At 51.1% G+C, this 13204-nt stretch overlaps 1 protein-coding gene across 1 annotated transcript in view; it reads left to right on the forward strand.

The window, feature by feature from the left end:
- Window positions 1–11796: 11796 nt before the first annotated feature.
- LOC311325899 (equilibrative nucleobase transporter 1-like) overlaps window positions 11797–13204 on the forward strand; it is a gene marked incomplete at both ends in the record, with an annotated part of 266780 nt that continues 265372 nt past the window's right edge. The window contains 2 exons of the mRNA XM_084458717.1: window positions 11797–11871; window positions 12783–12875. Coding sequence (XP_084314843.1) covers window positions 11797–11871; window positions 12783–12875 — 168 coding nt within the window. The remainder of the gene's footprint in view (window positions 11872–12782; window positions 12876–13204) is intronic.

Genomic DNA, 13204 nt, shown 5'->3' on the forward strand with positions numbered 1-13204 from the left:
CACGATCACCCGAGCCCCACTGGAGACGAGATCTGGAGCTCTCTCGGCGTCGGAGGCTCATTTGTAAGGAGTGGGAAGAAGTCTGTGAAGGAGCGACCACTTCTACCTCGGACTCTCTTATGAAGAGGGTACCTGATACAGCCCTGTCTGTAACAGGTCCATCTGTCAGTCCACCACTCTCCATGACTAGGACCAGTAGAGGACACAGCCCCGCTAGCCACCTATCCACGAACAAGGTGTGTAGTGGTGTGCTGGTAAAGGACCAATCTAACCCGGACGTTCCACGATCACCCGAGCCCCACTGGAGACGAGATCTGGAGCTCTCTCTGCGTCAGAGACTCTTTCGCAAGAAGTGGGAGGGAGTCTTTCAAGGGGCGGCCATTTCCACCTCGGACTCTATGGTTAAGAGGGCTCCTGACACAGCTCCATCTGACACAGCGCCATCTGTCAGTCCACCACTTTCCATGACCAGGACCAGTAGAGGACACAGCCCCACTAGCGCCTTATCCACCCCCATGGCATCTAGTGGGGTGGCGCTAAAGGGACAATCTGAGCCGGACACTCCACGATCACCCGAGCCCCACTGGAGACGAGATCTGGAGCTCTCTCGGCATCGGAGGCTCATTTGTAAGGAGTGGGAAGAAGTCTGTGAAGGAGCGACCACTTCTACTTCGGACTCTCTGATGAAGAGGGTACCTGATACAGCCCCGTCTGTCACAGGTCCATCGGACCCAGTCCCTTCTATCACAGCTCCATCTGTTAGACCACCATTCGCGATCACCACCCCCATGGTGTCTAGTGGGGTGCTGGTAAAGGGACAATCTGACGCGGACGTTTCACGATCACCCAAGCCCCACTGGAGGCCATGTCCGGATCTGACTCTCCGTCGGAGGCGCATCCGTGGGCTGTGGAGACGAGCCATCCTGATGGCCCGCATCATTGGGATGCTGCTGCCGGACAGGCTGAAGGAGGTGGCTCGCAGTGAAGAGTCCCGTCAGTACATGTCACCTGATTGTGTCCAAGACCCGCTTGTCAGAGCGAGTTGCCCCTTTGTTCAAGCGTTCAAAAGAAAGCTTGCAGTCTTTGAACGTGGGCTACCGGCTCTGAACCAGGAAAAATCCAAGGTCACATCCTGCTAACAGCCTGGCCGGAAACAAGACGTTCAAGACACAATACATAACAAATAACCCCACGATGACAGATAAATTCCCACGGCACACCTGACGATCTCTCACGGCACACTAGTGTGCCGCGGCACACTGGTTGAAAATCACTGATCTAGACCATCACCATCTACCCCATTGGCCTCAACATTTGGTTTGTTCAGTTTGGGGTTACTTGTTATGTCTTGTGCTTGTACTGATGTCATTCATGAATAAAGTCTCTGAACATAATCTGCCTGTGTTTGGGTCCTATCTCCACTGTATCCCACGACTGTGCTCAGTGAGCTGCCTGGACTTCCTGTCACACACACATACACACAGACATACACCAGCCCATTTCCGGCTTTAGGCCTGGGCCATAGCAAACACACACCAGTATTTGCCATGTCTCTCCTATGTCGTTTTTAGCTTCTCTTACTCTGAAAATGTAATTTATTGCTTTATAAATGTTCTTAGCTGGTAGACAAACATACTCCAGGAGCTTGCTCCATCAAAGCTTTTTCTGTATAGCACATTTCATACCCAGAGGCAACACAATGCGCTTTACAGAGAACAAGGGAGGTGGGCATACGACCCACCTCTACATATTCCATAGGGAAGCAAAAAAACAGTAATCACCCGGTGGCCAGATAAGTGAGCTGTAAAAATTCTTCCCTGACCCCTCTCAACGAGGCGATCGACTCCCCCAAATGGTTCTATGTTGCTCCATATCTGAATGTATGTGTGTCATGTGACATTACTGTTAATGACGTACTGTATTTGTGAAACTGTATAAATGTACATAACCTTTAAAGTTGTCTCATGTTTCTTTCATGCGTTATGTTGCCCAGATATGGATAAAAGACGGTTAGCTCTCTCATACTTGGGCCTCAAACTCAGAGATAAATCTAATGCACCTCAAGTCAAATGTACAGTGTGTGTACTTGACCTAGGTTCTCAGTATGTGACTCACAATTCTCACCACTAGAGGGCGTCACACTCCAATGAATTCACCCATTCCCCCCTCTTTCTCATTCCTGCTGTGCTGCGCCCAGGAAGAGACGGGAGTGGATGGAAGTATACCAGCCGTGCATGTTTTGAGCATGGATTGAGAAAACTAGGCTTTAGGCACAAACTTCTATAGTTGATCAGATGGTGGGGAACAGGCCACAATTAAAGACTGTTTTCAAAGCAGTCAGCTTGTCACAGAGGTGCCAGGTGGTGTAGACTGAAGGAGGACTGCCAGGCTGGAGAGGAGGGCTGTCAGGTGGTGTAGACTGGTGAGGAGGGCTGTCAGGTGGTGTAGACTGGTGAGGAGGGCTGTCAGGTGGTGTAGACTGGTGAGGGGGACTGTCAGGTGGTGTAGACTGGTGAGGAGGGCTGTCAGGTGGTGTAGACTGGTGAGGAGGGCTGCCAGGTGGTGTAGACTGGTGAGGAGGGCTGTCAGGTGGTGTAGACTGGTGAGGAGGGCTGTCAGGTGGTGTAGACTGGTGAGGAGGGCTGCCAGGTGGTGTAGACTGGTGAGGGGGACTGTCAGGTGGTGTAGACTGGTGAGGAGGGCTGCCAGGTGGTGTAGACTGGTGAGGAGGGTGCCAGGTGGTATAGACTGGAGAGGAGGGCGTGGTTTGGCTACACCCTTCCATCCTGCCAGGCCAAACTGCCCTCTGTGGAGCTCTCGTCTTCAACTCAAAGCTCATTGAAGAGCCGGGGTTCCAACCAACACCCTCTCAGATAATACATCTCAGTCCTAATCTATAAACAACTATTGTATGGTATAGTGATGCATCTCATCAGGTGCTCTCTGGACAGTGTGTTGTGTTCTTCAGGTGTACTTCCTGTGCTCTCCTGCCGAGAGGGACTGCATCACTGCTACATCACACACCTGACCTCTGACCTTCTCATCCTGGGACTGCATCACTGCTTCATCACACACCTGACCTCTGACCTTCTCATCCTGGGACTGCATGGTGTACACATCGTCTTTTTGTTACTCGGTTAATCAATGTACATATAATACTCCATCTGCCTTGCCTTTTTTTCTATACATGAGCACAATAAAAAAAAAAATATTACAAATAAAGTATATCCACAACATTGGTCTGTGATGTTTATCCTCAAGCACTCATTCAATCACAGACAGACAGGAGCCGGCGTTAAAGAAAAGAAGCACTTAAGAATGTTTATTTTTTCAACAACTGGCCAAGATACTCAGTAGAACAACATTAGAATACAGCCATTTGTAACAGGACGGAAATACTTGGATTACAGTGTAACAAACGTACAAACAAGCGTTTGGAAAAATCTCTACCGGCTATTTTTGTCAGATGACACAAACTGGCGAGTCTCTCGGCATCATTTGGTCACTAGAAAAGCAGCTGTCTGCACTCGAGGTCCTCGGGATCAACTGCTTGTGCAGCCAAAGCCTTGATTATTACCACAGGCTGCCGGCCTGTCGCTTCACTCAACAGCCATTCTGGGGAGCAGGAAGGGGATTCTCTCAGTGTAACGACACCTGGGCCATCTCAGTAGCCACATGGCCGGGCCCTTCTTATAAACGGACTCCCGGAAGGCCGAAATAAATGCATTTTTATTTGCATAATACAACTAGGTTCACTTCTTTATGTGGCCATCAGAAGCTGTTATGACAACGTCATAGTGAAGCTAGCATGCTAGGCTATACAATACAAAAATAAATGATTGAAGGTAAAATGCACAAAGCCAGCCAATTTACTGACCCCTGTGGAATGGATTCATAGAAACACGATGCCCTTCTGGTACGAACATGGAATACAGTCCTGAGACTATTCTGGTTCACACCAGCTGACCATGCAAATCACACTCAACTACTTAACAATAAACATCCCTTGTGGGTCCACACTTCCTGTGTGAAGCAGCAGTGAAAGCAGCAGGAGAAGAAGAAACGCGGGCGGGGGACCTCCATTCAAGTTTGCATTAAACGTTGCCAGTGGCTGCACTGGTTGGCCCTCCTCCACACCCCTCAGCAGATGGGCTGGCTGTAGTGGACCGGCACCCCTCGCTCGCTCCTCTTTATCTCCTTCATGAGGACGGCGGCGCACGCCGACGCTGTGACCTGCGGGAGGGGGAGGGGGAGGAGGGGGGGCAAGGTCGGGGGGTTAAGCAGAGTGGGAGGGGACCAGGAGGTGCGGGAACTTTGACCCTGAACACTTTCAGGACTAGGAGGAGACAGAGAGAGGGTTAAGTAATGGAGATTCTCTGGAGTGAAGGTCATGGTGTGAAGGTCATGGTGTGAAGGTCATGGTGTGAAGGTCATGGTGTGAAGGTCATGGTGTGAAGGTCATGGTGTGAAGGTCATGGTGGTGCAGGAGAGTGTGAGTAGTTGCTCAGCCTACTACAGTCTGAAACCCTCACCCAAGCCCTAACCCTATAACCCTAACCCTCACCCTATAACCCTAACCCTAAAACCCTAACCCTAACCCTATAACCCTAACCCTCACCCTAACCCTAGCCTACTACAGTCTGAAACCCTCACCCAAGCCAAGGACAGAATGAAAACATTATCCAGTCACTAAACAGTGAAAAGAAGCCAGAGGATTGAGCTGAACACAGAGGATTGAGCTGAACACAGAGGATTGAGCTGAACACAGAGGATTGAGCTGAACACAGAGGATTGAGCTGAACACAGAGGATTGAGCTGAACACAGAGGATTGAGCTGAACACAGAGGATTGAGCTGAACACAGAGGCAAACAAAGCCGGTAGTGTGCGATATGGGAAATCAGACCTGGGTATTGGATTATTTACAAATACTACTGAAATGCCCCTAGACTAATGAAACTACCCCTAGACTAATGAAACTGCCCCTAGACTAATGAAACTGCCCCTAGACTAATGAAACTGCCCCTAGACTAATGAAACTGCCCCTAGACTAATGAAACTGCCCCCAGGTCTGCAGACAGAGGGGTTAGATGCAAGCGGAGGCAGTGGTCATGGAGACGGTCAGAGGGGTGAAGACCACGGGGTCCTGGTAAGGGTCGGGCCGGGGGGGGAGAAGGGGGCGGGGGGGGAGAAGGGGGTGGCGGGGGGGGAGAAGGGGGTGGCGGGGGGGGAGAGGAGCACGTAGGTGGCGGAGGAGGAGGAGGAGGAGTGGGAGCGCCAGATCTCCTTCCTGAGGATTGAGCTCAACACCATGGCTGCGACCTGGGGGGGAGGGAGAGAGACGGAGGGTCATGGAGGAGGAGAGGAGGGGTGGGGGGGAGGGAGAGAGACGGAGGGTCATGGAGGAGGAGAGGAGGGATGGGGGGGGGAGGGAGAGAAACGGAGGGTCATGGAGGAGGAGAGGAGGGGTGGGGGGAGGAGGGAGAGAGACGGAGGGTCATGGAGGAGGAGAGGAGGGATGGGGGGAGGAGGGAGAGAGACAGAGGGTCATGGAGGAGGAGAGGAGGGATGGGAGGAGGGAGAGAGACGGAGGGTCATGGAGGAGGAGAGGAGGGGTGGGGGGGGGGGAGAGAGACGGAGGGTCATGGAGGAGGAGAGGAGGGGTGGGAGGGGGAGGGAGAGAGACGGAGGGTCATGGAGGAGGACAGGAGGGGTGGGGGGAGGAGGAAGAGGAGGAGGTGACAGACAGAGAGAGCAAGGGGGAGGAGGAGGAAGAGGAGGTGACAGACAGAGAGAGCAAGGAGAGATTGATTGATGGAGAGAGGACAAACGGATAGGAGATAGAGGTGATGGACAGAGAGAGCGAGAGGAGAGAGATGGAGGGAGGGAGAACAGAACGGAGGAGGAGGAGACGGACAGAAAGAGCAAGGAGAGAGAGAGAGATGGAGGGAGAGAGAGATGGAGAGAGAGAGAGATGGAGAGAGAGAGAGATGGAGGGGGAAAGAGGCAAGGAGGGAGACAGAAAGGGAGCGAGGGAAGAAAGTCATTAGATGAGGAGGTGAGATGTAAGCGACACACAGGTAGGTAGGGGTCAGCACACACAGGTAGGTAGGGGTCACAGGTCATCACACACAGGTAGGTAGGGGTCATCACACACAGGTAGGTAGGGGTCACAGGTCATCACACACAGGTAGGTAGGGGTCACAGGTCATCACACACAGGTAGGTAGGGGTCATCACACACAGGTAGGTAGGGGTCACAGGTCATCACACACAGGTAGGTAGGGGTCATCACACACAGGTAGGTAGGGGTCACAGGTCAGCACACACAGGTAGGTAGTGGTCAGCACACAGCAGAGGAGAGGAGAAGGGGGAACAAAGAGATGTTAACAATCTTGAGGTTTGGAGTTGATGTCTCTCGTCCGGGCGGCTGTAGCTCAGGAGGTAGAACGGGTCACCCGGTGATCGTAGGGTCGGCGGTTCGAATCCCGGCTCCTCCTGACCACATGTCGAAGTGCCCCTTTGAACCCCAAATTGCTCCCAGTGAGCAGGCTGGCACCTTGCATCTTGCAGCTGCCGCCATTGATGTGTGTGTGAGTGGGTGAATGAGAGGCCTTCGCTGTAAAGCGCTTTGGGTAAACGTGCTCTATAAGTGCCGTCCATTTAGCATTTCCATCTGCTCTGCTCCTCACTGGTTCTTTACACCATTTACCATTATTTAACCACCTGGTGCCTTCCAAACTGACTTTCCCTCTCTTTCTCTCTCTCCCTCTCTCTCTCTCCCTCTATCTCTCTCTCTCCCTCCCTCTATATCTCTCTCTCTCCCTCTATCTCTCTCTCCCTCCCTCTATCTCTCTTTCCCCCTCTCTTCCTCCCTCTCTCTCTCTCCCTCTCTCTCTCCCTCCCTCTGTCTCTCTCTTTCCCTCCCTCTATCTCTCTCTCCCTTTCTCTCCCACCCTCTATCTATCTCTCTCTCTCCCTCTCTCTCCCTCCCTCCATCTATCTCTCTCTCTCCCTCTCTCTCCCTCCCTCCATCTCTCTCTCCCTCTCTCTATCTCTCTCTCTCCCTCTCTCCTCCATCTGCTCCATAGTGAACAGGTCAGTAGTTCATAGTGAACAGGTCAGTAGTTCATAGTGAACAGGTCAGTAGTTCATAGTGAACAGGTCAGTAGTTCTCAGAGCTGTGTGTTGTACCGTGGCTCTAACAGACAGTGTGGAGTGGTTTATAGTGTGCAGTACGGTGCTGGGTGTTCGGTTTCCACCAGGGGGCAGTAAAGTACAGCAGTGTCACCGGGTCCTCTGTGATTGACCCAAGGAAGCTAGGAGCCGTGGGCAGGCTCAAGGAAGCTAGGAGCCGTGGGCAGGCTCAAGGAAGCTAGGAGCCGTGGGCGGGCTCAAGGAAGCTAGGAGCAGTGGGCAGGCTCAAGGAGCTAGGAGCTAGGAGTAGTGGGCAGGCTCAAGGAAGCTAGGAGCCGTGGGTGGGCTCAAGGAAGCTAAGAGCAGTGGGCAGGGTCAAGGAAGCTAGGAGCCGTGGGCAGGCTCAAGGAAGCTAGGAGCCGTGGGCAGGGTCAAGGAAGCTAGGAGCAGTGGGCAGGCTCAAGGAAGCTAGGAGCCGTGGGCACGCTCAAGGAAGCTAGGAGCAGTGGGCAGGCTCAAGGAAGCTAGGAGCAGTGGGCGGGCTCAAGGAAGCTAGGAGCAGTGGGCAGGCTCAAGGAAGCTAGGAGCAGTGGGCAGGCTCAAGGAAGCTAGGAGCAGTGGGCGGGCTCAAGGAAGCTAGGAGCAGAGGGCAGGCTCAAGGAAGCTAGGAGAAGTGGGCACGCTCAAGGACTCTCCGACATGCTGCTGGGAGCTGCCATCGAACCGGGAACCTTCCACTCAGCAGACGGCTGCTCTACCTCCTGAGCTACTGTGTGTTTGTGTGTGCGCGTGTGTGCGTGTGTGTGTTCTATTGTGCTACTACACTAGTATAGTGCGTAGTGTATAGTATGGAAGTGCGTAGTGTATAGTATGGAAGTGGGCCCACCAGCAGGGCAGCCATGCCCAGGAACAGACCCATCACCAGGGGGGCTTTCTCCTGGAACAGGTTCATGATGACCGTGGGACAGGCCTAGAGGAGAGGAGAGGAGAGGAGAGGAGAGGAGAGGAGAGGAGAGGAGAGGAGAGGAGAGGAGAGGAGAGGACAGGACAGGACAGGACAGGACAGGAGAGGAGAGGAGAGGAGAGGAGAGGAGAGGAGAGGAGAGGAGAGGAGAGGAGAGGAGAGGAGAGGAGAGGAGAGGACAGGAGAGGAGAGGAGAGGAGAGGAGAGGAGAGGAGAGGAGAGGACAGGACAGGACAGGACAGGAGAGGAGAGGAGAGGAGAGTATTAGGACAGTTATTCTGTAATCTTCCATGTTGAATTTTAATTGATATAATAATAATTAAGGTGCAGTCTGTTTACTCTGAGAGTTAGAATTGAGTTTTTTCATCTATATCTGGTGAACCATTTAGAGAAATAGATATTTAATCACAACTGAAGGCATCTTTGGTCATCCATTTTGTTGTCTTATGTGGTATAGAGAAGACAGACCTACTGTAGTTAAGTGTGACTAATACAGCTACAGTCATTCTGAGTATAAATCCTTGAGAGTAGTTGGCTGACAGTTCATATTATTATACTCACAGGTATAGTGAAGTGAGTTTATATTATTATACTCACAGGTATAGTGAAGAGAGTTTATATTATTATACTCACAGGTATAGTGAAGAGAGTTTATATTATTATACTCACAGGTATAGTGAAGTGAGTTTATATTATTATACTCACAGGTATAGTGAAGAGAGTTTATATTATTATACTCACAGGTATAGTGAAGTGAGTTTATATTATTATACTCACAGGTACAGTGAAGAGAGTTTATATTATTATACTCACAGGTATAGTGAAGAGAGTTTATATTATTATACTCACAGGTATAGTGAAGTGAGTTTATATTATTATACTCACAGGTATAGTGAAGTGAGTTTATATTATTATACTCACAGGTATAGTGAAGTGAGGTCATATTATTATATTATTATACTCACAGGTATAGTGAAGTGAGGTCATATTATTATATTATTATACTCACAGGTATAGTGAAGTGAGGTCATATTATTATAATATTATACTCACAGGTATAGTGAAGTGAGTTTATATTATTATACTCACAGGTATAGTGAGGTCATATTAGTATACTCACAGGTATAGTGAGGTCATATTAGTATACTCACAGGTATAGTGAGGTCATATTAGTATACTCACAGGCATGGTGAAGGTCTCCAGAAAGCTATGGTTAGGACACGTCTTTTTCACTAGGATGTCCAACGCACCCACCAGTCCACAGCACCGCAGCTATAACACAAGAGACAGAGAGAGAGACAGAGAGATAAAGAGAGAGATAGACAGAGAGAGAGAGAAAGAGAGATAGAAAGAGAGAGAGAAAGAGAGAGAAAAAGAGAGAGAAAAAGAGAGAGAGAGAAAGAGAGAGGCAGAAGATGTCAGGCAGTGAGTGAGTGCGTGCGTGCGTGAGTGAGTGAGTGAGTGAGTGAGTGAGTGAGTGAGTGAGTGCGTGCGAGTGTGTGTGTGTGTGAGTGAGTGCGTGCGTGAGAGTGCGTGCGTGAGTGCGTGCGGGTGCGTGCGTGCGTGCGTGCGAGTGCGTGTGAGTGCGTGCCTGCGTGGGTGTGTGTGCGTGTGCGAGTGTGTGTGTGCGTGCGTGCGATCGAGCGAGTGCGTGAGTGAGTGAGTGCGTGCGTGAGTGAGTGAGTGCGTTCACCGTATTGTGGAAGATGGTCAGCGTGACGGCCATCGCCGGGTCTCCTTTGTCCACATAGTGAGCGTAGACCGACGCGTAGAACATGGCCAGACGCCCGCTGACCTGCACGGAGGAACACACAGTCCAGTTAAACACACAGTCCAGTTAAACACACAGTCCAGTTAAACACACAGTCCAGTTAAACACACAGTCCAGTTAAACACACAGTCCAGTTAAACACACAGTCCAGTTAAACACACAACAAGTGTCCTTCACAGTCAAATCAGCCGTTTGTGTGTAGGCCTACCTTGTCAAATTTGTAAAGTATGGCGCAAATGAATTCTTTAATCATCATCATCATCATCATCATCATCTTCATCCGCTTATCCAGGGTCGGGTCGCGGAGGCAGCAGCTCCAGCAGGGGGCCCCAGACATCCCTTTCCCTAGCAGCATCAACCAGCTCTGCCTGGGGAATCTTTAGCCGCTCACAGGCCAGTGCGGAGATGTAGTCCCGCCACCTAGTCCTGGGTCTACCCCGCGGCCTCCTCCCACCTAGTCCTGGGTCTACCCCGCGGCCTCCTCCCACCTGGTCCTGGGTCTACCCCGCGGCCTCCTCCCAGCCGGACACGCCTGGAACACCTCCCTAGGGAGGCGCCCAGGAGGCATCCTCACTAGATGCCCGAACCACCTCAACTGGCTCCTTTCGACGCAAAGGAGCAGCGGCTCTACTCCGAGTCTCTCCCGGATGACTGAACTTCTCACCCGATCTCTCAGGGAGACCCCAGCCACCCTCCGGAGAAAACTCATTTCGGCCGCTTGTATCCGTGATCTCGTTCTTTCGGTCATGACCCATCCTTCATGACCATAGGTGAGGGTGGGGACGAAGATAGACCGGTAGATCGAGAGCTTTGCCTTTTGGCTCAGCTCTCTTTTCGTCACAACAGTGCGGTAAAGCGACTGCAGAACCGCACCAGCTGCTCCGATTCTCCGGCCAAACTCCCTCTCCATGGTTCCCTCACTCGTGAACAAGACCCCCAGATACTTGAACTCCTTCATTCACCTGTCTCACCACTCCTTCATTCACCTGTCTCACCACTCCTTCATTCACCTGTATCACCACTCCTTCATTCACCTGTCTCACCACTCCTTCATTCACCTGTCTCACCACTCCTTCATTCACCTGTCTCACCACTCCTTCATTCACCTGACTCACCACTCCTTCATTCACCTGTCTCACCACACCTTCATTCACCTGTCTCACCACTCCTTCATTCACCTGTCTCACCACTCCTTCATTCACCTGTCTCACCACTCCTTCATTCACCTGTCTCACCACTCCTTCATTCACCTGTCTCACCACTCCTTCATTCACCTGTCTCACCACACCTTCATTCATCTGTCTCACCACTCCTTCATTCACCTGTCTCACCACTCCTTCATTCACCTGTCTCACCACACCTTCATTCACCTGTCTCACCACTCCTTCATTCACCTGTCTCACCACTCCTTCATTCACCTGTCTCACCACTCCTTCATTCACCTGTCTCACCACTCCTTCATTCACCTGTCTCACCACTCCTTCATTCACCTGTCTCACCACACCTTCATTCACCTGACTCACCACTCCTTCATTCACCTGTCTCACCACTCCTTCATTCACCTGTCTCACCACTCCTTCATTCACCTGTCTCACCAGTCCTTCATTCACCTGTCTCACCACTCCTTCATTCACCTGTCTCACCACTCCTTCATTCACCTGTCTCACCACTCCTTCATTCACCTGTCTCACCACTCCTTCATTCACCTGTCTCACCACTCCTTCATTCACCTGTCTCACCACTCCTTCATTCACCTGACTGATTGATTGACAGATTGATGAACTGATTTGTTTCCTCCTCTCCTTTATTATATTCACAGTAAGGATAATAATATTAATAATAATAATAATAATAATAATAATAATATTGTATTTCTCTCTCTCTCTCTCTCTCTCTCTCTCTCTCTCTCTCTCTCTCTCTCTCAGAGATGCCCCTCCTCCTCTTCCCCGCTCTCTCCTTCATCGCCGTCGGTGGCATCGTATTGCTGGTCACCAACATGCAGGTACCATGAGCCCCGTCTACGTGGAAACCAGCCTACGCCACCCTCCAGGGGGTTGTTGTTGTATTGTTGTTGTTGTTGTGTTCTATCATGATTGACCACATGAATAGTACAGTCCCCAGACCATATACTGTAGGGTCCTAACCCGACAAAAACCAGTATGCATATGGTGCGTTCGTTTGTGGTCGGAGGTGGCAAGTCGCAAGTGGCAAAATACCTACTTCCGACCTGTGTGCATTCGAGCTATATACCATTATATCACAGTTACCTAGTTATATCTATATACCATTATATCACAGTTACCTAGTTATATCTATATACCATTATATCACAGTTACGTAGTTATATCTAGTGCATTCGAGCAACTGGGGGCTGAGAAACATATCCGAATTAGCGACTAGGAAGTGCGAGTTCATGCGGTGTTTTATTTAATCATTCCTAGTAGCAAGTCGCAATTTGCCACCTCCCAGTTATTAACGAACGCACCAATATAACACACACACACACACACAGCCTGGCCTACAGCCTTTCATGTGATGCTGGGGTAGAACACACACACTGGTGGAATGTTCCTGAACAATCTAACTTCTATGTTTGGTCTTTTTAGCCTGACAGTCATGAGGCACACACACACACACGCACACACACACACACACACACGCACACACACACACACACACACGCACACACACACACACACACACACACACACGCACACACACACACACGCACACACACACACACACACACGCACACACACACACACGCACACACACACACACACACACGCACACACACACACGCACACACACACACACGCACACACACACACACACACACACACACACACACACACACACACACACACACTCAGACAGAGACTTATATTTGTCTTCTCTCTCACTCTCCTGTAGGTAGGAAACCTGTTTGGCTCCCATCGTTCCACCATCATCACCCTCTACAACGGAGCCTTCGACTCCTCTTCTGCCCTCTTCCTCGTCATCAAGGTAAGAAACACACACACACACACACAGGGCCGGCCCTAGCATTTCAGCAGCTCTAGGCGAGATTTGTTGACGGGGGGGGGGGGGGGGGGGGGGGGGTGCTGCTGCGCGATTTGTTGACGGGGGGGGGGGGGGGGTGCTACTGCGCGATTTGTTAACGGGGGAGGCGCCCGGCGCTGGGCGGAGGCGCCGCATCGCATTGCGAAGCGTAATGCGAATGCGTTTTTTTTTTTTTTGGTGCTCCTTGGCCAGGCGCCCCTTGGCCATTTGGCGCCCTAGGCGACCGCCTATTTCGCCTATGCCTCGGGCCGGCCCTGCACACACACACACGC

The sequence above is a fragment of the Borostomias antarcticus genome, assembly GCF_949987555.1.
Source record: "Borostomias antarcticus genome assembly, chromosome: 25".
In the NCBI taxonomy this organism is placed as follows: Eukaryota; Metazoa; Chordata; class Actinopteri; order Stomiiformes; family Stomiidae; genus Borostomias; species Borostomias antarcticus.